The sequence below is a fragment of the Lathyrus oleraceus genome, chromosome 6, assembly GCF_024323335.1.
Source record: "Lathyrus oleraceus cultivar Zhongwan6 chromosome 6, CAAS_Psat_ZW6_1.0, whole genome shotgun sequence".
NCBI classification, from domain to species: Eukaryota; Viridiplantae; Streptophyta; class Magnoliopsida; order Fabales; family Fabaceae; genus Lathyrus; species Lathyrus oleraceus.
In genome coordinates, this window is record NC_066584.1 from 277834082 (window position 1) to 277861531 (window position 27450).

Genomic DNA, 27450 nt, shown 5'->3' on the forward strand with positions numbered 1-27450 from the left:
AATAAAATGTCTTACCCTTTTGGAGATCATACTATCCTTGGGAGAGCACTGAAGACATTCCATTTACCCTTTCAGTCATTGTGAATGTTCACTTTGTTTAAAAACAGTTTTATAAAACTTTATTTGTTTAAAATAATGATATTTATCAATTAAAACATGCAAACATTTGTTAAGCAGAAACAAATAAGAGTGCAAAGAATTGGATAAAGGCTTGAATTTATTTGATAGAATGGTAGTCCGCAAATGACGAGACTCCATGGATCTTTACAAATTTGAAATTGGTGATATATATTGGAAAAAAGGCTACATTGAACATAATGACCATTTCTCCACCAACTCTGAATCCAATGTATTTGAAGCTTCAGCTGACGATGACTGAGCGAGAATCTTTGACAGAAGACAGTTTGTAGAACAAAGTCTTGTTGGGATGCAGTTACTTGCCAAATCCCTAATTTTGCCTAGATTTCCCAAGGGTGAGGTACTCAATCTAGCGGGATATATATATATATATATATATATATATATATATATATATATATATATATATATATATATATATATATATATATATATATATTCATTTTTCATGTCTCTAACTTTTGCCTGGATCGCCCTTTCGGGTTTTCAATCCACTGAGACGCTCATTTTTTCCTAAGTCGCCCTTTCGGGTTTTCAACTTAGCGAGCTATTTTGTTTTTATTTTAGGAGAAGTATTTCTTGACTGCATCTGAATTCACAGGACGAGTTAAATCCTCCCCATATATAGTTGTAAGTATCAAAGCATCGCCTGTAAAGGCTCTCTTAACAACATATGGACCTTCATAGTTTGGAGTCCACTTGACCCTAGAATCGAGCGCGAAAGACAAAACTTTCTTGAGCACGAGGTCACCTTCTCGGAACACACGAGGCTTGACCTTTTTATCAAAGGCTTTCTTCATCCTTTGCTGAGATAACTGACCATGGCACATGGCAGTTAATCTCTTCTCTTCAATTAAATTCAGTTGGTCATAACGACTTTGAGCCCATTCAGCTTCAGTCAACTTGGCTTCCATCAAGACTTACATTGATGGGATCTCAACCTCCACGTGGAGCATAACCTCCATGCCGTATACAAGAGAGAAAGGGGTTGCCCCTGTTAAAGTGAGGACAGATGTACGATAGCCATACAAAGCAAATGACAACATCTCATGCCAATCCTTGTACGTAACAACCATCTTCTGGATAATCTTATTAATGTTCTTGTTAGCAGCTTCAACAACCCTATTCATCTTGGGTCTATAAGGGGAAGAATTATGATGTGCAATCTTGAACTCGCTACACAGCTCTTTCATCATCTTGTTGTTCAAGTTAGATCATCAGTAATGATCTTGTCTGGCACACCATAACGACATATGAGTTGATTCTTGATAAACTTCACAACCACCTGCCTGGTCACATTCGCATATGATGCCGCTTCAACCAACTTGGTGAAGTAATCAATAGCTACGAGAATAAAACGGTGACCATTTGACGCCTTTGGCTCTATCATGCCAATCATGTCAATTCCCCACATGGAGAAAGGCTATGGTGAGGAAATAACATTCAGAAGTGTCGGGGGAATATGAATCTTATCCGCTTAAATCTGAAACTTGTGGCATTTCTTCATATATCTGGAGCAATCAGACTCCATTGTCAGCCAATAGTAGCATGCTCTCAACATCTTCTTTGCCACGGGATGTCCATTGGAATGAGTACCAAATGAACCCTCATGGACTTCACTCATCAACAGGTCTGCTTCGTGTCTATCCACGCATCTGAGCAGAATCATGTCAAAGTTCCTCTTATAAAGCACATCACCATTGAGGTAGAAACTGCTAGATAATCTCCTCAAAGTCTTCTTATCTTTAACAGATGCCCCAGGCGGGTAAATCTGACTTTGGAGAAAGCATTTGATGTCGTAATACCATGGCTTATCATCTTTTACTTCTTCAACTGCAAACACGTGAGATGGTCTATCCAATCGCATCATAGTGATATTGGGGACTTCATTCCAATATTTCACCACAATCACGGAAGCAAGTGTAGCAAGAGCATCTGCCATCCGATTCTCATCTCGAGGAATATGATGGAAGTCAACCTTAGTAAAGAAAGTTGAAATCCTCCTCGCATAATCTGTGTATGGGATGAGGCCAGACTGATTCGTCTCCTATTCACCCTTAATCTGATTAACAACAAGGGCTGAATCACCATAAACATCAAGATGTTTGATCCTAAGATCAATACATTCTTCTAAACCCATAATACAGGCCTCATATTTCGCCATATTATTCGTGCATTTGAAAGTTAGCCTTGCTGTAAAAGGAAAATGTGTGCCTTGAGGAGTAATAATCACTGCCCCAATACCATTTCCATACTGATTAACAGCGCCATCGAACACCATACCCCATCGGGAACCAGGCTCTAGCCCTTCATCGAGAGTAGGCTCATCACATTCTTTCATCTTCAAATGCATAATCTCCTCATCAGGGAAGTCATACTGAACAGACTGATAATCCTCAATTGGTTGATGTGCCAAGTGGTCAGCCAAGATACTACCTTTAATAGCTTTCTGAGCTCGATACTCAATGTCATTCTCAGATAACAACATCTTCCAACGGGAAATCCTCCCAGTTAAAGCAGGCTTCTCAAAGATATACTTGATTGGATCCATTTTGGATATCAACCAAGTTGTATGATTCAACATATATTAGCGTAAGCACTTAGCAGCCCAAGCCAAAGCACAACATGTCTTCTCAAGCATTAAGTACCGAGACTCACAATCAGTGAACTTCTTACTCAAATAGTAGATAACATACTCTTTCTTCCCTGATTCATCTCGCTGACCCAATCCACAACCCATAGAATCATCAAGCACTATCAAATATATAATCAATGGTCTCCCTTCAACAGGCAGAGACAAAATCGGATGCTCGGACAAATACTCTTTGATACTGTCAAAGGCCTTTTGGCAATCCTCGGTCCAATCATGACACTAATCTTTCTGGAGGAGCTTGAATATAGGTGCACATATGGCGGTCATGTGGGATATAAAACTGGAAATATAATTCAAGCGGCCAAGAAAACCTCGGACTTGCTTCTCAGTTTTGGGCGCAGGCATCTCTTGTATTGCTTTGACCTTGGCGGGATCAACTTTAATACCTCTTTCACTGACAATAAAGCCCAATAACTTGCCGGAACGAACTCCAAATGTACACTTTTGTTCGGATTCAGGCGGAGTTTGTACTTCCTCAAACGCTGGAAAAGCTTCAACAAGTGCTCAACATGTTCAACTTCCGTTTTCGATTTCGCAATCATATCATCAACATGTATCTCGATCTCCTTGTGCATCATATCATGAAACAAGGTAGTCATAGCTCGTTGATACGTGGCTCCGGCGTTCTTTAAACCGAAGGGCATCACTCGGTAACAGAATGTTCCCCAAGGTGTGATGAATGTTGTCTTCTCCATATCCTCGGGTGCCATTTTAATCTGGTTATAACTGGAAAATCCGTCCATGAATGAGAAGACATTGAATTTAGTTGTATTGTCTACCAACAGATCAATATGCGGTAGAGGAAAATCATCTTTCGGACTAGCTTTATTCAAGTCTCGATAGTCCACACACATTCGGACTTTTCCATCTTTCTTAGGCACAGGCACAATATTGGCCACCCATTGAGGATATGTAGAAGTCACTAGAAACCCTGCATCAATTTTCTTCTGAACTTCTTCTTTAATCTTCATTGCCATATCGGGATGAGTTTTTCTGAGCTTCTGCTTCACAGGCACACACTCAAGATTCAAAGGCAGGAAATGTTGCACGATATCAGTATCTAGACCAGGCATGTCTTCATACGACCAGGAAAAGACGTCGACATATTCTCGTAGCAACTCAATCAACCCCTTCTTGACAGACTCTTCCAGGAGTGCCCCAATCTTCACCTCACGAATGCAGTCTTCAGACCCCAAGTTGACTGTTTCCAGATTCTCAAGATGCGGCTGAATGATCTTCTCCTCATGCTCAAGTAGACGGGTAATCTCATCAGGAATCTCTTCAACATCATCTTCTTCGGCCTCAAATACAGGGAACTCAAAGTTAGGAGATGGTGTTGGATCATTATGTTCAATGGGTTTGATCAACCTGCATAATGATTTTGAGTATAAAGAGATCTTAGAATTCAGGCAAAGCAAATCATTATGCAAATGAAAAGATTGATTCTATTCTCTTTTTAGGGTTTTATGGTGATCACCAATTTCATGCAAAAAAGAAAAAAGCAAAAAATAATTTGGAAAAACAAACATTTAACATGTAATTTTTGAATGAATATCATTGTATTAGAATGTGCCAACAATGTCATCACTCCTCCTTTTGGCATGGGAGAAGGGTTTTTAAACAAAATGAACATATTACGTGGACTTGTGGATAACTGTTGGAACATCAACAACGACCCAATTATTGCAGATTGCTCTAGGGATGACAAAGTTGCCAAAATCCTCCTCTTCATCATCTTCCACTATGGCAGCAGCCTCTTGGTCTTCAATAGTGTGGATGAAACCACCACTCTGGAATAGCCCACGCTCGTTGGAAATGCCTGAAGAGTACCCTATGCCATCCCGAGATTTATTATCTTCCAGCTTGATCATTTGTCTTAAACCAGTAGTTGCGCCATGCTCAATGGCCAACTTAGCATCATTGTAGGAAGCAAATGAAAAAGGTCCTTTCCTTGAAGGCTAAGCAATATACAAGGCTTGGAACGGAGTCCCAACCTCATCCTCAGCATCTATATAGGAAAAGGAAGATAAATGGCTAACCAAGAGAGTCTTCTCTCCCCCTATCACCACCAACCTTTTGTTTTTCATAAACTTCAATTTCTGGTGTAGGGTGGATGTCACGGCGCTTGCCTCAAATCAAAATTAGAAACTAGAAATTATTTGGAGAAGAATGCAATTGGTCCCATATTTTTTGGATTTAAAATGAAGAAGATATGAATTTTTGAAAATAATGGAAATAAAAGAAATAAAATGGAAATTACAAAAATCAGAAAAAACCACAAACGTCTGATCAAGAGATATCAAGAGATATCATTATTAGTGAGAGACATAAGTCTCGTGGACCACCGTAGACATCCCTTGTTCTCCTTGAAAGCGACCGTCTGTGGTAAGTGAGAAATAAACCACTTATAGAACAGAGGCAAACAACACACAATGGCACCACCACCCTTTGCATTCCTCATATGCAAAGAAAAATAAGTGTCACCCAACAGAGTCGGAACGGGATTAAGAGTAGAGAAAATCCTAATAGCGTTCACGTCTACAAACTTGTCGATGTTGGGGAACAACACTAACCCATAGATGAGAAGTACAAATATGGCCTCAAAGGTGTCCTCACTCATGGCCTTCCCATACATAGTAGCTTGAGCAATGAGGAACTCAGAAGGGAGACCTTGAATTCAACCTTTGGTAGTCATATGAGCACCAACCAAAGATTCATCTATATGCAACATGTCAGCTATCTCTTGAGAAGTAGGAATAATCTCCAAGCCACTGAACGACATCTGGTCTAGAATTGGTATACCCACAAGATAGGCATACTCCTCAAGCGTGGGCAAAAGCTGAAAATCCGGAAATGTGAAGCAACGGTACAGAGGATCATAAAACTGCACCAATACACTCATCAACCCTTCGTCCACCTGAGTAGTCAGAAGAGTAAGAAGCTTCCCAAAACGAGCCTTGAACCCCAAGGGATCTAATACATAGGATGTCAGGTTCCTTAACTCTTTCAAATCTGGTTGTCTGAAACTGTACTTCTTTGTATTCCTTCTTTGTCTTTCCATGTCTGAAAATTTGCAAATAGACCTCTTAAATTCCTTGAAAATTTTCTTCATTATTGATGATATGGATGCAAATGGGTGCATGAATGCATGAATGCAACAATCACACTCAAGGATCAAGCAAAGCACACCAAACAAAGGTAATGGGATGGATCATGTCATCCTTAATATCAATCATCCATTTTGGTGGATTATGGTTTACACCTTATCAACACCCAAGTTCCATTGATATTAAGGACACATGAACGGATCAACCACGACTCAAGGGTTTGTTGCAAGTCACGAGCATGGAGTCTCGGTTAAGAACCACCCAAATGGAGCGTACTAGGGTTTAAACCTGCCAAACATGTTCTACAAGAGGTTCCCATAGTCATCATCCCATCTTTCGGATATTATCGGATAAACGACTACTCGTATTCCAAAAATATTCTCAAGAGAGACTCTTATGAGTTAGTATCGCGTAACAATCGTATCAAATCTTACACTTGAACGACTTTCGCACTACATCCTAAGAATAGGCCAAGATGGGCTTGGTAAACTAAGGTCCTTGGCTTCTAAGGTCTATATTGGAAAGAGTAATGTCTAACCACAACTACTTGTGTGACATTATTGATCCCAACATGACCTCTACCAAGTGAATGGGCTTGCAAGTCAACTTGCTAAGGAATAACTCCACACAAGTCAACGAGACTATGCCATTCTCATATCCTAAGTGCACTCGAGTTCGGGTATAGAACTCATCTCACAAAGATCACCAAGCATACAAGGAATTAATATTCAAGCAATTTAATCATTACATACAATACAGTAATCCCAAATTGCACAAAAATATGTCACCAAAGAATACAATATAATACAACAAAATATGAAAAGTAGGCAAAACCCACTAGGCAAATGTAATGTCCCCAGCAGAGTCGCCACTTTTCTGTAGCGGGGTATTCGTTACCATTAGAGATATTGACTAAATCCAAGGTAAATCATACAAGTCGAGTCACCACCGCACTTCTATTTATCCAAAGGAATGGTTAGAAAGCGAACAAAAACCTAATAGTTTTATCGAATCAAAAACTAGTAAAAGAGAGTCAGAGATCTGGGTAAGGGGGTTCGTTATGCAATGGGAAGGTGTTAGGCACCCAAAACATCCTAGGTACTCCTAGGGAGCTCTTTTCACACTTGTTGTAAGGTTGTTGTTTTGTGAAAAAAATTGTTTGTGCAAACATGATTGAAGAGATGAGAAGAGAATATACAAGTTTACTTACATTTTTGTTTGGATGGATAAACCCATTGCCTACGTACCATCTTAAAAAGATTAGGATCAAAACCTCGTAGTTCGGGGTAAAAATCTCAAACATGAGTTGGGGAATCGATTGGTCCAAAAGCCTTAAGGTCTTTTGTTATCTAAGGGAGAAAACTCAACCAAACCATAAATCCACCATGTGAGGATAGCTTTAACATGCTAGTGAGGGGTTAACCCTATAATAAGCATGGAAGACTCATTGTCCATCACTAAGGATATAGGTGAGTATTACATCTACCTCAAGGATAACTCAAACCTAATAGCTAAAGGTTATGAAAAAAATTGATTAAGAAAGTGGCCATTGATACCACAAAAAGCATTTGAATGAGTTATATTTACCAATGAAAAGTATTTACAAAATATGGTCAAAGTTGACTTAGAAGTTCAATTCAAAATAAGTGTTATGAAAAGAAAGTTTGAAAATCAAAAGCATAAGGCTTAGGTTTCTAATGTTTGAAAACAAAGGTTAAATGTTTGCACAAAAAGTTTTGGCTTGGGTTAGAGTGGAGAGAAGAAGAAGAATGGCTAAGATCCTAAGTAATGCAAAAAGGTGAGGGATAAGAACAAAACCACAAAAGGAGTTCCTCTCTTGAGATCATATGGATGATCCAAGTAGCTCCCATCCTTTGGAATAAGCAATCACATAAACATGAACTCAAGCAATCAACAATCAAATGAATTCTTGGAAGGCTCTTCAAGGCATCTTGTAACTCTTTCTCTTAGAAGCTCATGGCAATGGTTCCTCAAATTTGAATCAAGGTGGAATCCCTAGCACCAAAAGCACACACATCAAAGAGTTTTATGAAGCAAATCAAGAATGGACAAGAGTGAGTTTAGAGGTTTGGTCATTCATGATCATCTTCAACATTAAGGTCCTTTTTACTCCAATTTTTGCATAGGGAATGTCCTAAAAACTAAGTCCATTTGTCCATTTCTTTGCATTTGGTTCACAACAATCAAAACAAAACACAAGCACAATAGTATATACACAATTATGTGCTCAAGTGAGCAAAAGGCAAATTGCATTAAAATAAACATGTGCTCAAGTGAGCAAAGGAAAAAATCAAATGGATAATATGTGCAAGAATAGTAAATTGCATGAAAGTAAAGAGCAAAAGTAAATGTTAATTGTTAATAGTTAGTGTTAGTAGTTAGTGTGCCATAAGGCAAATTTAGCGCTATGTTAAGCAATCGTAATTGGACTTATGTAGAAGTCACAACTATCTGAGGCCGGTCAATAATAATGTAGGTAACAACACAAGTTAGAAGTCTTGATTAGTGAACCAAGTTCCAACAACTTGCCATGCCAAAAAGAAGAAGAGAATTGATCTTGTATTGGTTTAAGTCTTTTGCATGATTTAGGAAACAACCTATCCTTAATGCAAAGCCATTCACTTGATCAATTGATCAAGATGAATTAGATTTGGATCAAGGAAGATTAAGTCTCCCTAATCAATGCTAACTTATCAACCTTCAACTCATTGATCAAAAAAAGAAGAAGAAGAAGAAAGAGATGAATAATGGAAAAGGAAATGGAAAAAATAAAATGCATAAAGTGAATAAAATGTACCAATCCATGTGTCTTGACCAAATGACATTGAAAATCAAAGTCAAACAATGAGAAATCAGAAGTGAGATGAAGATTCGAGGTCAAACAATAAGCAAAATATTTTTTGGCATTTTTAATATTGAAATAAACTTGAATTAAAAATAAAAGGAAGGTCAAACTTCAAAATCACTTCAAATCAACCTTGAAAGGTCCAAGTGATTTATCCCAAGTTCAACAAGGTCAAACAAAGTTTGACAAAAAATTTCAGCATTTTTAAAAGTCAGAAACTATTTTTAATCAATTAAAAATGAATAAAAATAACCTAATTGAACTAAAATCTCAAATAAATCTCAAATCAATTAAAAAATTGATGAGAATATTTTTCATAGATTTATCATCATTCAAATAGGTTAGGAAAATATTTTTGTATTTTTTTGAATATCAAAAACTATTTAAAATGAATTAAAAATAACCAGAGAAGAGAAAATTCATAAAAAATATCAAATGACAAAATAAAAAAAAAATAAAAAATCAAAATTAGAAACTAGAAATTATTTGGAGAAGAATGTAATTGATCCCATATTTTTTGGATTTAAAATGAAGAAGATATGAATTTTTGAAAATAATGGAAATAAAAGAAATAAAATGGAAATTACAAAAATCAGAAAAAACCACAAGCGTCTGATCAAGCCTCATTCATTGACGTGGCTGATCAGACGGATGTGAGATGCGCGCGCATGGAAGGCATGAGTCAATTGAGAAACATCCAACATTATTGAAAGTCATAAGATCCAAAGGACACGATTCAATCTGGAAACATGATCAAACGGTCTGGATTTAAACTGGTGAACGGACGGTGGTGTACACCACCGTCTTCTCCGGCGAGTACATGAACTCCGGCCAGAGTTGCAGGTTCACAAACCTCAACCAAAATTCACGATCCATACATCAAAATGAAGCTGGGGTGATGTACATCACCCCTGTAACCTTGAATCACACTCAAAATTCCTATAGAGTAAGAAATCTGAGCTGGAAGATTCAGGTATAAAAATTACAGTTCATCAAAACACAAAATCAAAGCCACCACTGGCTTGCCTCTCAAGTGAGGACTTCGGAAAACACAATGGTCAGGAAAATAGATCAAAGAGTAATGAGTTTCGAAGAGAAAACCAGTTGAAGAATAACCTTGGATTGTGAAGATCTGAACCCTTTTCCTTGCTTCCTTTGGCAAAACAGAAGTGCAATGGACTAAAGGATGAAGGTCCAGGAGCTTTATATCCAAAGATTCAACCAGATGTAGTTGAATTTTAGATCTGAAAAAATTGAAGAAAAGTGAAATAGCTCCTTTGGTGAGAGGTTAGGTTTTCAATTCAACAACATTTCAGGTTGATTCATGGATCCAATTTGAATGGAGTGAGGCTCTTATTTATAGATGGAGAGGCAAGGCAAGTGTGATCAAAGCCATGTGCATGGAATTGGATATTCATTGCATGGGCTTGCATGATCATTTAAAAGGCCCAAGTTCAATGCCAAATGCACTCTGAAGCATAATTGAGCTGAAATGGTCGTGGATTTGGCAATGCACAAGCTTGTATAATGAGTTTCAACATGTTATGCATAATTATGCCTAAAACTTCTCCTCTTCGAAAATGCCATTTGCCAAATCCAAACATGAGCATGTGAGTAATGGTTGGAAAGGTTTTGATGTAAGGAACAATTGTTATGTTGGGAAAAAATCCATTTGAAGTGTGGAAATTGGTGAAATTTGAGTTTAAAGTGTAAGGTGCAAAACATGCAAAGGCAAAGTTTCCAAATTTGGCCAATGTTCAAGCCCTTCTGTTTTAATGATGAAAGCCTCAAATGAAAACACCTCCAACATCAAAGTTGTATACCTTTTCAAGAAAATCAAAATAGACTTAAATTTTGCATCATTTGGATTTTTGATGAAAGAGTTATGGGCACTTGAAGTTGGACTTTTTTGCCTTTCAATGGATTTGGTCCAAAGTGACCTATAATGTTTTGCATTATCACATGTATTGCCTTTGAGATTATGAAATTTTGTTCAACATAACATTTTAAGTAGACATCTTAAGCTTTCTAATTCATTTGATCCCACCTTAAAATAATAAAAAATGAATGAGTTATGTCCTTGGGAAGTTGACCCAAAATTAGGGTTTCAGTCAAAATGACCTATAATGTCTTGGAATGGGAGATGACCTTCCAAGCTTAAAATCAATTTTTGATGAACATGAAAGTTGTTTATATTGTCCTTAAGAACATTGTTTCTTTTGGGATCATCTCCATTTGACCAACACATAAAAAGTTAGGCCTCAGTGCATTTCAAAATAGTCAGATGAATTGACTGATCAACTTCTCAAGTCCACAACTCATATCTTGATGAATTGATGATTGAGGACACTCAAATAAGTTCAAATATGCATGAAATTATGAATTAAAGGACTTCCCTTGGTTGTATTTGATCATGGGCTGAGGTTGCTTCAAGAGCAAGGCATTGTGGATGATCAGATGAACTAGGGTTTCCTTGGGGAACAAACCTCAAACCCTTTGACTTGCTTTGATCAAAATGATGAACTTAGATGCTAGGGAGGCATATTTGATGGATGAAAGCTTTGGGAACCATTACCATGCTTGCTATCATCTTCACTTGGCCATATCTCTGCACAAAGGATCTCCTTGAAGCTCTTGACCTTGTGATTGCCCAAGCTACAAACAAAAGATGTTAGTGACATATTTTTGTGCTTTTGGTTAATAAAAAAAAAATGAGAAAAGCAATGATATACAATTCAAGTATGCTTGGTGATCTCAAACCACTCATAAGAAGAGATCCCATCCAAAGGGAAGGAGCCAAGATGCTTATGATCCTTGAGGTAATGCAAATGAAATGTTGTGATGCCATGAGGGATCTTAGGGTCAAAATTGGGGTCTTACAGTAACTTATTCTTGTTTGTCAGAGGCTCTGTATTGAATATAGCTTTTATTTTGTTCGGATTTATCTCGATTTCTTTTTTATGGACCACGAAACCTAAGAAGTCACGTGCACTAACATAAAATGCACATTATAATGGAATCATCTGTAATCCATATTTCCTCCTCCATTGGAAGGATTGTCGAAGGTGGTCAAGGTGGCTACTTTCTGATGAGTATTTTACAACTATATCATCTATATAGACATGCATAAATGTTTCTAAAAATCATGTAACATAGAATTAATTACATGTTGATAGGTTGCTCCAGCGCTCTTAAGTCTAAAAGACATGACTATCCATTCGTAAGTGCCTAATGCTCTGGGACAATGAAACCCCGTCTTACCACATCCTACTTTGCAATAAAAATATTTTTATAACATGAATGACCATCTAAAAGACTTAACTACTCAAAACCATACATCGAGTCAACTAGCATTATTGCCACTAGCATTGGATATTCGTCTTTTGGAATGGTTGCATTTAAATCTCTAAAGTCTATACAGACCCTAAGAGTGCCATTCTTTTTAATAACTGGCATAATATTGGCCAACCATTCAACCTACCTTGCAGGTCTGATGAACCTGGTTCACAACAACCTTTCGATTTCCGCTTTGATCTTTAACGTGATCTCTGGGGCGAACCTTCTTGGAGTCTGCTTCACATGCTTCTTGTCTGGCAACTTTAATTCCACGAACTCCTGGCTAAGGCCTAATACAAAGCAGTCTTTGAACTCCTTCAATATGTTGGTTACTCATGTTTTTAGGATTGGGTCGATTTTAACACTTATATAAGTTAGCATCTTCATCGAGCCGTCCCCTAAATTAATTTCTTCTAAAGGATCGTGTGCTTACATCCTTTTTATTGAAGTAAGTGGGTATTTCTCAAACCCCAAAGGCTCGTCATCATAGATGAAGTCGAGCATGCGGCTTTCTGAAGCTGTTTCTTGGCAATTTTGACCAAATTCATACTTATCAAAATGAGTGGCTTCGACAGCCAACAACTCTTGTGATTCGGCGTCCAAAGCCACTATTACTTTGTTTTCAACCACATAGGCCAAAATTTGAGCTATAAATCCAGACTTAGACATCTTCATCATCTTATCAGGACCATCTATTATGGCCATTGATGGTCTCGTATTCCCACATGAAGTCATGCAAAGGATGCGGCTTCATTGAGTAATATAAGTCGACTCCCTTAAAGTCGAAGTCGCTTATGGTCTGTCTACATGGCGGATATTCTCCAGTTGTCAATCAAAATTCCATTTGTCAACGTGATTTACTTCCGCATGAAAGAAGCTTTGATCAGCCTCAATGTGCTCAATGACCCATTCGACTTCAAGATTGTTTTCCTCTAATTCATGGAAGATGGGACACAACCCACTCCATGTATCCACTCTCGATTCAAAAGGAGGTTGTAATTTTCCTTTGTAGGAATTACAATGAATAATGTAGGTCGATTTGTGGTCCTAATGACCACATCCACTTCGATCACACTCAATGACCTACTAGTTTTACCTTCATAGTTAGACAAAATCATATTGTTAGACTTCAAGTTTGTATCATACTTACCGATTCTCTTGAGCAGAGAATGAGGCATGACATTTATACGGGATACACAATCAATGAGAATAATTTTGAATCTAACACCTCCGATTTGAGCCATTATATATATAAAGCCTTTAGATGTTGATGCATCAACATGTCAGGCCTTTCAAAGACGGCCTTGTCTTTATTGATAGATCCATTGTGCATTACACAATAGCATAAAGGCTTATGGGTCGCCATTTCTTTATCAAACTCATATTCCTCCTCTGTCACCTCAGTAATTATGTCGTATTCCACTGGCAGCACAGATATCAGGTTGCATATGATATCCCATTCTCCCTTCGACCCAGATTCGAAGTCATTGCTAGCCATTTCTTCATCTGAATCGATGGAGACTTTGGGCTCATTCTTGACCACTAGAGAAAGTGGAGGAAAAATCATTTGTTACACAGGCTTCTAGGCCTTTTGACCATTGAGTGGAGCCTTAACATTGGTGGTCTTGATAGCACTTACAACTTCAGAAGCATATTTCTTATTTCTATGATGCCTCCTTCATTGGGTGTGAGTCATTGGATTTTTTCCTATGTAATTATTTGACACATAAGAATACTTCTTGGAAGTCTATGAGTTGTCTAGGTAGAATGGTCCCCCACCAACTTCAATCTTCTTCCACTTCCCCTTCTCAAAAATTGTCTTTCCCGTAGGTCCCGACCACTCTCTAACAGGGGAGTCAGAATGTGGCACATAGTTCTTGGGTCTGTGAGCATTTTGAGGGCCTTCCCTCTTGAAAAATCCTTGTCGCTGGTCTCGACGACCAAATTTTTTCATATGTTTTGTGTTAGGATTTTCTAACTTCTTTGGTGCTTCCTTGTCGAAAATAGTACTGCATCGAGGACAGAGCATGACCTCAAAGTCTTTGAGCTTCACTGGTTCAGAAAGTCAATAAGTTCTTCCTCGGATTTAGGAAAAACAACCTTTAATTTCTCCTGGTAATTAGGCTCATTTGCCTCTGTGGTTTCAACTATATCCACCATAAGCACATCGACAGGTTTGACGAATGAAACTTCTTCCACCTTAGGGTCAGACTCTCTATCTATTCGAGCTTTCGACTTGTCATCAAATTTGATCCTTCCATCCTTCAGTGTGTTTGGGACCAAATACCTTAAAAGAATACATTATGAGGTTTTATATCGAATGAAATTATGATATTTACAAAAACCTTTTTTCTTTCTTTGTTCTAACGGCGGAGCTTTTAACCCCTTAGGAATTACTATTTGGCCGTCAGAAACCAACAAGTTGAACATCTTGTCACACTTAGTTACATCAAACGTGTAAGTATTTGTGATGAATTTCTCTCTTTTTGGTTCTATGGGATTCTTCCCATTCAAAGGCTTTAGTAACTTACATGTATATGGAGGTTCAGGCTTTAACTCTACCATATGGCCTCATTCTCCTCTAAATATTTGCTATATGTGTCTGACAAACTATTTATTTCATTTATCTCGACATAAGCAACTTTTTTATGGTACTTACTCGATATGGCTTTTTCAGCCTCCAGGCGCTCGACCTGACATACCCTATATGCTAATTGGGCCATAACCCTAAGGTACTAAGTATCTAATTTTTTCATGGTAGAATAGTCTAGGCCACCAGTATCCAGTTCGACTAACTCATGTTCAAGGACTTACGTAAATCATCTTGATTTAAGAAGTATAAACCTGTTCAGGTACTCGTTTATTGACTAAGGAATTTTACGCCTAACGCTAGCTAACTCCTTCAGGATAATGTTCAACTGGCCCGTATAGGACTGCTCGTGAAACACTTTCTCTATTTGATTCCAAGTATGTATGAAATTAGGGGGAAGTATAGTGAACCACGTAAAATCATTTTTGTTATAGAATTCGTAAAGTATTTCATCTTCAAATTCTCATTGTTAGCTATATCCCCTACCTCAGCCTAGTATCTAGCCACATGCTCGGCTGTCGACTCATTAGTCTGACCAGAGAACTTAGTAAATTTGGGGAATTTCCATCCAATGGGAAGTTTAATTTGCCGAGCATACTCTGAAATACAAGATATGTAATTGGGTATATGCAGGCCGACATTAAGGCCATTTTAGACCAAAATTTATTCAGTCATGTTTGTTATGTGGTTTTGTCCCACCAGATTATTCTGTTGAACATTTATAAGTACTTGGTTGGCATCCTAGTTTTTGGGCACATAAACTACCTCAGGGCCATTCTGGACTTGGTTCCTCTCGACTATCTCTGGTGGAGGTTGCTCGACTGGAACTTGGTTAATTAATGGAGGCATAATGGGCATTGTAGCGCTCCAAAAAAGTTAGCAATCCTACCCATTTAATGGCATAACTGCTGGTAACTTTGTGTGGTGTTCTGGATTAAGGGATTGAACATTGTGCCTATTTGTTTGGTTAACATATTTACCATTTCATGGTTACTTTCGCCCCATTTGTTGCCTCATGGTCACTACTGAATCAGTAGAAAGGTTGGCATTATGGGGGAGCATATTGAAATCCCCATTGTGGTTGCCCATTTTGACCAGCGTTGCTTATGGAAGATCTTGGCGCTAAATAAGGGTTACAGGGTGATGTTATCATTGCAGCGTTGTCCGAAAAAGTCAAATCATGGGTGTGTAAACTCACCATCATGGCAGTTGGCGTGCCACAAGGATAGTCCATAGTAACTAACGACATAGGAAAACTTAGGAGATATGGGAGGTTATTATTCCCAATCATCGTCGCAGTTGGCCTAGAGGATACTGGTACGCTTGTTACCAATGGTAAAATAACCAGCATCCTTGGCATAAACATTGGATCCGAAAATGGTTCTAGAATAGGGCTTGTATCTCCAATGGTGTTCAATGTTCATGTTGTGTTAACGGTTGTGGTAACCAATTATGGGCCTGGACGGTCAGTACGACCTCAAGACGTGTTATTTGGGTTAGCCATGGGTGTTAAAATGTTACCACTCCTCTAAATAAGTGTGACCGTGGACATTAAAAAATTCTCTAGTCCTCAAACACATACGTTAACGGACATTTGAAAAATGAAAACAGAGGAATCAAACAACGGTTTTTTACAAGAAAAAATTGTTTTTTCACAAAAACACACGGGTCCCACTGGGCGTTCCAATTTGTCAGTATGTGGTTTTAGTGAGAAATCGTGGTTTTAAAAGTATTTGACATTAACTCGAAAAATCTCGGGATCGGTTTTGTGTGAAAAATGTGAATGCGACGTACGTGTAAGACGTAACCAAAATTGTCTGATTGGAGACAACTCGTGAATAGACTTCAAAGAAAATGACATTTGAATTAAATTAAAAAGAACTTGAAATAAACAACATTAAAAGAGAAATGCATTAAATGACAAGAAAAGTAAATTTGTTTCAATTAAGGAAACAAAAAAGTACAAAAGTAAAAAAGGACGTAGACTCATATAATTCCTCACAAATTTTTTCTCTCTCTAGCTTGGGTGCTCCAATTCTATAGTGAATTTTATGTGAAAACTGCAAACCTTTTGCTACAACACATGAATCTACTATAAATACTTCCTAGAATTAAGTGTCTTTGATAGTTCTAACTCTATAGGCACTGACACGTCAGTTGAATGCATGCAACTATTTGCTCCATATTCCGCCATGTTGTTATGGCTTTTGGAAACTGATAAAGCCATTACCCCATGTTATCTAAGTGCTTATAGGATAGCAACTTCTCATTCCATGAAGACAGTTACTGAGTGCATAAAACCCTCTTCATCTTTGGTTTTCTCAATCTACTAAGTATCCAAAGTCTATCAGAGAGTGTTCTCTCGACACAGTATCGAATATCCTCTTAGGTTTATTCCTGAGACTCTTTTAACTCATCTCTCAATATATCTCCTTGAAATTTCTCTAGATAACACTTTAAGATGCCTGTCAAAGTCATCTGGTCAACGTGCCACCAATGTCGAACCATGATTATCATTAGCCACACTTTTCCTTTCAACATGTGCAACAATGATTTGATTTTCCTCTTAGTCATAAAATGTCAGGTCAACACATGTGCAAGCACATTTTAATTGTGGCCACATCTGACCGATCTAACAATTTACCAAGAAACGCATACGTCATAGCGCAACATGCTTACGAATAAAGCATCTAATCATGGCCTTGCAAAGAACTTAATTTTATTTATACTTTAAGAAAATATTATTTACCGCTCTTTTTAGCAAACAAAACTCTATGAATTGAATGGGTCAAAGTTGAGCCCTTATAATCCTTGGCTCACAGCCGGTTGAAGATTACGACTAAAGAGAGCATGACACAAAATCAAAAGAACAATCATGTGAAAGGTAATAATATAATTGAATATTGTATAAAACCTGAGGCCCAAAGGCCAAAGCAATGGGAGGATACTCAAGGAAAGAGACAACCCTTTCATCTCGGACCATCTGAACCTGATGGATTTGTTCCCTCAAAATAACCAGTGGATAGTGAAAATGCTCCACTTGTTGCAGCGCATTCTCAAAATAATTTATAACTGCTCCAAGGCTTGTAGAAACACATTCTTTCAATTTTTAGGTCAGGGAAGCATTTTGACCATGCAGAAATTCCAACTCCTTTTAAGAAGAATCAAGAGCCTCAGTTTTCCTTTCCATCATTCTCGCCAATCGCATCATCTAACTACCTGTAGTACCAAGAAAATCGAAAAAGAGTTAGAGTTTTGTTTACTTCTTTCAAAGAGGCGGAAACCTTCTACAACTCTCTTAAATATGTATCTTGTTGAAGAATCAAGTTGCTGACGCTCCTCTCTAACGACCCCAAAAAGCTTCCTAGTAGACATATATGTTCAAAGAGCTTCCCCAGGGCTAGATCCGCCTAGAGTTAGAGCAACAGAAGCTTGCCTAGTATACTGCGCCAAATAGTTCAGCTCTTCCCCTAGAGCCTATTGTCATTCCCTAATTTTCAACCCTAAGATGACACCATCATTTGTACCATTTTCCTGATATCTAGCATTTTTTCACTACTAACCTATTGAAAATACAAAAAGATTTTTTACTTTGTTTGTCTTAAGCTAGGGTTTTGCACCAAGAGCTTTCAAAGATTGATCAATCAAGACTTGGCATGAGTTTTAACATTTCAAACTCCTCGTTCTTACCAAGTAATCAAGTGAATTCCATCAATAAGAATCGAAAGATCATTCCATCTCAAGTTCATCAAGCCACAATTCATCTGACACTCAAAATTAGGGTTTTGGTCAAAGTCAGCTTGATGTTAGCTCTTTGACCAAAGCATGATTCTATGGCTTGAGGCATGATCCAAGGTATTAAAATGTGTACTCATAACCCACTCATTCAATTCATATGGCTCAAGAGGTTAGGTTCATAAGCAGATGAAAGTTTGAACACAACTGATGAAAAAGTCAACAAATGCTTAAAGTCAAAGTTTGACTTTTAAGATTTTTGGTCAACTATCGACTTTTCAAGTCAAGTATTATGAAAATATGATCATTGAAGTCATTTGATCAAGTTTAGTCAAGAAAATCAAGGTTACTTGCAAAAAGGGCAAAGATGGAGAATTTGAAATTTTTACTAAGTCCCTAAAAAACATGTCCAAGTACCCAACTTTCCAATGTCATAACTTATGATCCAAGCCACCATTTTCTTTTCTCCAACGATTAGATTAAAGACCTTGCTTCATACTTAAACTTTGGCCTAGGTGATAAAACCTCAAAAAATTCACGAATAGGGAGATATGGGGTCATGAAGTGGATGGTTCATTTGTTTGTCAAGTGGTAAAACACTTTGTGAAATTTTCAGCAAGCTGACCTAGTCAAGTGACCAACTTTATGCCAGTTTTTCACCCAGATACCAACTGATTCAAGAAATGTGATCAACATGAAAGTCGTAGGTAATTATTCCATCTTTCCAAAATGTCCAAGATCAATAAATTCCCATGCTCGAGCTAAGAGAATCGAAATTGGGAAGATAGCCTCATGGAATGGTTCATTAGTCAAATTCTAAGCCAAAGTACACTACGTATCCAAACAAATCCACAAGTACATGTACTTCTTGCTTCTATATCTCACTTTAATCAGAAGATCACACACACTTTTGAGCCATTATTCAAGCAACCAAGCCATTACACAATGAATCATTCCATTTTTGGCATAAAGGTTACACTTCCATTTGTGTAAAGTGGCTTTAACCCAATATTAAGTACCATTGAGCTCCCAAATGGCTTTGGCTCTGATACATACCAACTCTAAACATCAAGTTCACTCCTACACTTCAGACAAAGCTCAATAAAACACTCCAAGCCCCCCATGCTTTTGACATGCTTCCTACTTGGTGTTTTGTGCAAGAACCAACCAAGCAAGAAAACAAGTACAAGTCTTAATTATTTTATGATATTTGAGGCTTCTTGAACCCTCAAGGATCCCTAAAAATAGAGGACAAAGCCTCATCTATCTATAAACCAAGCTTTCTAAGAAAAACTCCATTCTTGATAGCTTTTCAACCTTAACCTCCATTCTATCATTTGGCTTGTGCATTCTGCAAACCAAAGGTTCCAATCATCTTCTGGGAACTCATAAGCATTAGGAGAGGCATAAAACAGTAGCTGGAAGTATTGTTGAAGAGGCATTGGACCTTGCTTCAATAGGTATATTCTTGCACTTTGAAACTCGTCATACATACGTCATTTCATTTTGATTTCTGAAGCAAATATGTAGCATTTATTATGTTAAGAAGGATCATTAGCTTACATGTCATTTATATTGTTGTTTATGTGAAATTATGTTGCATGAAACCTAAAGTTTCAGTTCTGGTTTTTGCCTTCGTGCATATCCATCTTTGATTATTAGCCAAAACCTATGGTACCATTGTGTTTCTTGCATTTCTCTATGCGATTTTGATCTTTATTTCATGAAAAATGGTTGAGAAATGAGAGAGATATGATTGATGAAAGATTGGAAAAATAGTGGGAAAAAGAAAACGAAAATGAGAGAGAGAGGTTGAAGATGGTACTGAGTTGGCATTGGAAAAAGTCCATGGAACCCCAAGGACGTGGGTTCGAACCTGGCCAGCGTAGTGTTTATTTTTTTCTCATTATTTAAATGTTCATTTTTCTTCATAACTTCAAAAATCCATAACTTCATGATCCCTTAACCTTTTTGGCCCATTCTTTTTGCCATGTGTCCATAAGAATGTCTATTTTATGATGACACCAAAAAAAACCCAAAAATACTATTTATTTCACCACTTTTGATTGGATGGAAAACATGTATTTTAAGTGTTTTTTAAGGCTCCTAATCGATTCTTTCGGCTTATGTCTTATTTGTTCTCGATGTCGAAAGTTTATATGATTAAAGCACACTCTTTTAAATGTTGATTGTTATCTTTAACATGTTTGAACTTGATTATTTTTATACAATGTATCAATTGATTCACCTTGAAAACATGTTTGAATGAATGGTTAGGAAGTGATTAGGTTTCCACTTAAGTTTGGTCTTATCATCAACTTTGATTCAAGTCTAATATTTATTTCGTGAAGACTTATAATGTGATGCATGTTTGACCTAAATTGATTTATGTTGTGTTTACCATGTACCAATGAATGCTTTTACCATGTCAAGTATGATTTTGTCTTCACCATCAATATGTTGTGTCTTGTGATGTCATGTGAAACTTCTTCATGTCTTGTTTATGCTTATCTCATTTCCTAAAAAACCATGTTTAACATTGTCATCCATACCTTGTGATTGCCATTGTACTTAGCCATTTTTTGTGCCATAATGTTAATGCATGTTCGATCTTGTTATTGTTTATATCCAAGGGAAAAGAATCATGACATTATTTCCATTTTGCGTGTGTTCATCTGTATTCTATACCACTTTGCTTCCCCTTAATCCAAAAACTTCTAAATACAATCTTAGGTTCCCCTCAATTTAAACCTTAGGATTCTATATCTCTCTCATTCTTATAACCACTTTCATAATAAACTTTGACTTAGGTCATTGTTTCTCCTTTTATTTCTTAGATAAATGCTTCAAAACACTTAAGTATATTCAAAGACCTTTTCATAAGACCTAAAAAACACAAACTTAATTCAAACCCTTTTGCCACTTTGGCTTTTCCATGTTTAAAACCTTTTCATAAAAGGGTTAGACATGAGTCATCCCTAGTTGAGATTTAAATCTCCTACCCCATAACATTGTTGAGATTGATATTGATTCTATTCCATTTGGAAGAGGTATGTGGCATACTTGTTGATTCTATATCCAAGTGAGAGCCCTTCTTTCAATTTAATGCAAAGATCTATCTTCCACATGTTTGTGTTGGTTTAAATGGGAGTTTTCTCCTTAAGATGACAATTTGTCTCTTTCTCATAAAATCAACCCCAACAAATCCCTTCTTACTTTTGAACTCGAACTACGAGGTTTTGATCTTTCACGGGTACGTAGGCATAAGACTCAATGTCTTTCCAAATCATCAAACAATAAAAAATGTTCTTTTTCTCATCTCTCCAATCAAATAGTAAACAATTTTAAACCAAACACATATATTTAAAAGGTTCCTGTAGAGTACTACAGATGATTAGGATGTTAATACCTTCCCTTTTCATAACACACCCCCGTACCTTTAGAATCTCCCCCCATTTTGCTTAGCTTAAGTTTAATCCTCTAGCTTTGCATATACATATTGGGTTTATTTTTGAAACCTTTCCCCTTCCCGTGGATAAATTAAAGTTCGGTGGTGATATTTTGATTCATGAGTCAAGTCTAATCAATAGCTTGGTCTCCGATTCTTCACCGCGACAAAAATGGTGACTTCACTGGGGATTCAATATTAAGTGGGTGATACCTAACTTGTTTATATGTGTTTATTATTATTTGTTGCTATGTTTTCTTGGGTTTCATTATGAAGATCCATAAGTGGTGACGAAATCCTAACCCGAATTAAAGAATACAAATAAGATATGATGGTGGTATAATCAAAGTTACATGTCTGGAGTAATCCTAAGCATGATTAACATATGATATAACCCCGCTCAATGGAGACCCCTTTGATGGTAATATTTGTTGTTACGAGTAAATCGTAGTGGCATTATTATCTTCGATCTGGGAGTCTAAGAAACTGAGGACCTTTAGAACCCTTTCAACCCCTCTAAACCTTTTTAGGATATAGTGCGGAGATTATTTAAGTGTAATATCTGAGGTAATTATTACGCGATGCTACACTCAGAAGAGTTTCTCTTGAGAATATTATTGGTCTACGAGCAAGTCGCTAAACTGATAATATCCAAAAGATGGATCTATGACTCTGGGGACCACTTTAGAACCTTATTCTACAGGTACAAAATAAACCTATTAGTTTATACATTGTGGGATGGTTAGACCCTTGGCTCCATGCTTAATGTCAAAACCATAAACTCATATTTGTGAAACATTCATTCATGCACTCATGCATCCATAAAAACCTTTTTCATAAAAACTAAGAAACTCAATAGTTTTCTTTTGCAAATATCGATAGGTAAAATGGAACTTGGAAGGAGGAATACCAAGAAATACACTTTCAAATGTCCTGACTTAACAGAGTTGAAGAAGCTTGGTTCTATGATAGTTAGTCTAGAGGATTTCAGAGCTCAGTATGGAAGACTTATGGGTATCTTGAAGACCAAGGTTGAAGATGGAGATCTCAACACACTGGTACAATTTTATGATCCACTCTATCATTGCTTCACATTTCCAGACTACCAACTTATGCCAACTCTAGAAGAATACTCTTATTGGTTTGGTTTGCCAGTTTCTAACAAATTACCATTCAGTGGTTCAGAGAAGACCCCTACATCAGCAGCTATTGCAGAAGCACTTCACCTAGAAACGTCTGTTGTGAAGGACAACTTCACTAAAAAAGGAGGGATTCTAGGTCTAACCTCTAGATTCCTGTTGGAGAAAGCCTTTATCTTTGCAGAAGCAGATAATAGAGATTCCTTTGAAGCCATTTTTGCTCTATTCATTTATGAAATTGTACTCTTCCCAAACATTGATGACTTCGTGGATGTTAATGCTATACGAATCTTCTTAATTGGTAACCCAATACCCACATTACTTGGAGATACCTACCATTCTATCCATCACATGACTAAGAAAGGTGGTGGAACCATTCTTTGTTGTCCACCTCTCCTATATAAGTGGTTTATTTCTCACTTGCCCATATCCAGGCTCTTCAGGGAAAATCCGCAGAAGCTCAGATGGTCTCAGAGGTTCATGTCCATTGATCAAGGGAGTATACATTGGTATGACCCCTCTTATGATGTTGGAGTAATTATTGACAGTTGTGATGAATTTCCTAACGTACCTCTCATTGGTGTACATGGGGGAATTAACTACAACCCCATCCTTGCCAGACGCCGGTTAGGATATCCTATGGCAGATAAACTTGACAACCTTTTGTTGTCCGGTTTCTTTTACCTCAACGACAAAGAGAGTTCCGGTTTGAAGGATGGAATCATACATGTTTGGCGCAACATTCACAGGAAAGGAAAAGACCGATTAGGAAGAAAGAATTGTGTTGCTTTTGAGCCCTACACCCAATGGGTTTGTGCTAGAGCCAGTGAACTTAAGATGCCATATGCTCTTGAGAAAACCTCATTCCCTTTTGCTATAACATCATCATCCACCATTCCTATTGAGAATAGGGAAGAGTTTCAAGAAGTTTTGGATAGGTTGAAATTGGAAAGAGACACTTGGGAAGGCAAGTACCATGTCTTAAATGATAAGAAGATGAAGATGAAGCAGCAGCTAAAGGAGAAGGATGATTTGATTGAGATTTTGGAACAACAAGTTATGAAGAAACATGAGGAACAAGAAGGTTTACTTCTCTCTATAGTCCAGCCATTTCATGAGTACTCCAGCATACCTCCCACCTCAGGTGCTTGGAAGGGAATCATCGACAAGCTTATGATCAAGAATGCTCAGCTAAGGAGGTAGAAAAGGAAGCATCAGCCAGCAGCAGGACCTTCTACATATGAGATTCCTTAGGACTCATAGACTTAGTTGTTTTCCTCTTGTATTGTTTAGGATCGTTGAAATTGTATTTCACCCTTTCTAATCCCTCAATTGTTCAATAAAAAGAGGTTTTTGTTCAGCTTATACCAAATTTTGTCTCTATAATATTTGCAATAAATTATTGAGTCTCTTAAAAATTAAAACTCATCTTTTGCATCTGCATATCGTGCATCATTCAAGCACAAGTTCCCGCATTTCAAGAAACTTACACGTGTCTTCTCCCTCCAATAGTCAAACTGAATCACCAGTACAATACTCAAGCCAGTCGCCGAAGAAGGATGAGTCAACTTGAACAAGAAAACCAAGAGCTCAGGGAGGAAGTAATCACCTTGAAAGACAGTTTGGAAAGGCTTACTGCTATGATGGACACTTTGGTGGTTGCTCAGAATAAGTCATCGAACAATTCTCAAGATCCATTGCAACGAACAACAATCTCTAAGAACGTCTCAACACCCATTCTAGTGGCGGCCGTCAATGATAAAAAATATCACATGCCACCTGGTTTCCTTTGGGGCATGCCTCACGGTTATATGCCAACCGGATACCGCCCTCAAAACGTTGAAGCTCCAGTAGTGACTGTTGTGATATCTGTACCTCCTCATGTGGTACATATAACTCCTTAGAATGAAGAAAATGTTGGTTCTAGGTGTTGGCAGCAATTTTGGTAAAACCAAGAGTGTTCACAAGATGTCATATGTGATGTCTTAACATAAGATATCTTGTACCTGCTGGATGTTTAAAATATAATTATGCAGGATTGTTTCAGGATGTCATACCCGATGTCATGACATCTAATATCATGTACCTGCTGGATATTTAAAATGGAATTATGCAGGATTGTTCCAGGATGTCAGACCTGATGTCATGACATCTGTATACAGAACATTCAGTATGAATGTTATGTATTATGTGATTGCATTTTTAATGGCAATTTGTGTATGATTGATGAGTTAATTGAACATGCTATCAATCAATAATTACAACGTGATTAACTTATTTTCCAAAGAGATCTAATCAACTGTCATGAGAAGATTTAAAAGGAAAATAGTTTTAGGGTTTTATGATGTCCAAGCCCAGCAAATTGCTTCTATAAAAAGGACATAGAAAACCTGATTTTATACACAAGAAATACAAAACGAAATATTGAGAGAGAATAAGGGTTTTAGTCTTGTATGGTCGTATTACTTGTAAGCCATTCAATTCATCCATGGATGATTGAATTGGTCTGATTTTTGAGTTGTAATTTGTCACTCTAAGCTTTTAAGCATGAGTGTGTGTCTACTTGATTGAAGCTGCTAAGTAAGATCAAGTGTGTGTCTTTGAAGAGTGTCTTCTTTTCATAGTAATTCTTGTTTAATATCACAGGTGTGATTGAGGGGGAGTGAGTGGGATCTCATATCTAAGAGTTCTTAGGTAGAAGTCACACGGGTAGAGATTAGGTGAAAAAGACTATAACTTGTGTTGTTTACTGAGAGTCTTTGAACTGATTCTATTTAGTGGATTTCCTTCCTGGCTTGGTAGCCCCCAGACGTAGGTGAGTTTGCACCGAACTGGGTTAACAATTGCTTGTGTCTCTTGCATTACTGTTCTTTATCTTTATCTTGTTTATATTGTTCAGATATTAGTGTCGTGACATTACCTTCGACATCTCATATCTGATACAAGAATTTCAATTGGTATCAGAGCAGGCATCTTGCTCTAGTTCTGGGTGAGATCTAGGGACGATACTTTTTGGTACTATGGAGAGAGATGGAGGATCTATTCACAGACCCCCTATTTTGGATGGATCTAACTATGACTACTGGAAACCTCGAATGGTAGCCTTCCTAAAATATCTGGATAATAAGGCTTGGAAGGTTGTGTTAACTGGCTGGGAACATCTAGTAGTTACTAAGGAAGGAGAAGTTACAATTGATAAGAAGCCTGAAGAACAATGGTCCAAGGAGGAGGATGATCTAACCCTTGGAAATTCTAAATCATTTAATGATATATTCAATGGAGTAGACAAGAATATCTTCAGATTGGTAAATAACTGTGAGGTGGCTAAAGATGCTTGGGACATTCTCAAAACTACTCATGAAGGCACCTCTAGAGTGAAGATGACTAGATTGCAGCTGCTCACTGTCGTATCTCGAAAAATGCGATTCCTCGCGATGGTCGCGGAAAAATATGTTCGAACAGAGTCGCCACCGAACTTTATTTATCCCAATGAAGGAATAGGAAAATATCGATAAAACCTTTTAGAAAATAGAATAATGGTCGTCGCAACCATATTCGGGTTCGGGAGTCGATTACGCAAGGGGAAGGTATTAGCACCCCTTACGTCCGTTGTACTCAACGGGAACCTTTTAGTCTAATTTGCTATTTGAATGTTAGTTAACTGTTATTCGCTTTCTTCGAGTAATTAGAGTTGATGATAGATATGGATGGAAACCTCAGAAGGGGGAAAAGGGAGGTTTTTTATTAGTGTGCTCGCGAAGATACAGCAATCTCCTGCCTACGTATCCTTATGGTGCAATAAGGAAATCAGAGCATTCGTAGTTCGGGCTACTACGAATATTTGGTGTATTTTGTTTGAACGACTGTGTAGGTCGGCGTTCTAAAGGCTAAACGCTGGCTTGTCTACTCTCGGGGGAGGCTTAAGCACTGGTTTGTTGTGCGCATTAGAAAGGACTAATAGTGTTCTTTTGAAGAGGTTTTTGGTCACGCGGGGGTGACGAGTTGAATTGATGTGTTTGGGTGTTTTGTTTGGTTTCAATCGCTCGGGGGCGAGAAGTTAGGTTTGATTTGTTTGAGATGTTTTTTTTTTAAGAACGACGAAAGATTGAGCAATGTGGTGTTCACCAATTGTCCAATTCTTTCGAGGAGTAATAAGGCGTCCGCCTTTTATTCCTTTTTCATTCAGATTATTTTGAAAGTTTGTTTATGGATGTTGAATATGCACGGTAGTGAGGCGTACGCCCCCTACTTGCTTATTCAAAGGATAATGAGGCGTACGCCACTTATTCCCTTATCCAAGTTTATTTAACGTGTTTTAGTCGGAAGTCGATAATTTGTGCAATATGGCGTTCGCCAATTATTCAAATAATCGAGAGATGGCGAGGCGTACGCCTCTCATCTTTTATCATCCGAAGTTTAAATTGTAAAAGTAATGTTT

At 37.6% G+C, this 27450-nt stretch overlaps 1 protein-coding gene across 1 annotated transcript; it reads left to right on the top strand.

Annotated features, from left to right (window-relative positions):
- Positions 1-22760: 22760 nt before the first annotated feature.
- LOC127095160 (uncharacterized) lies at positions 22761-24916 on the top strand. The gene is made up of 2 exons (XM_051033892.1): positions 22761-23979; positions 24525-24916. Exons 1-2 carry the CDS (start codon positions 22761-22763, stop codon positions 24914-24916), a joined length of 1611 nt encoding a protein of 536 aa, XP_050889849.1.
- Positions 24917-27450: the final 2534 nt, after the last annotated feature.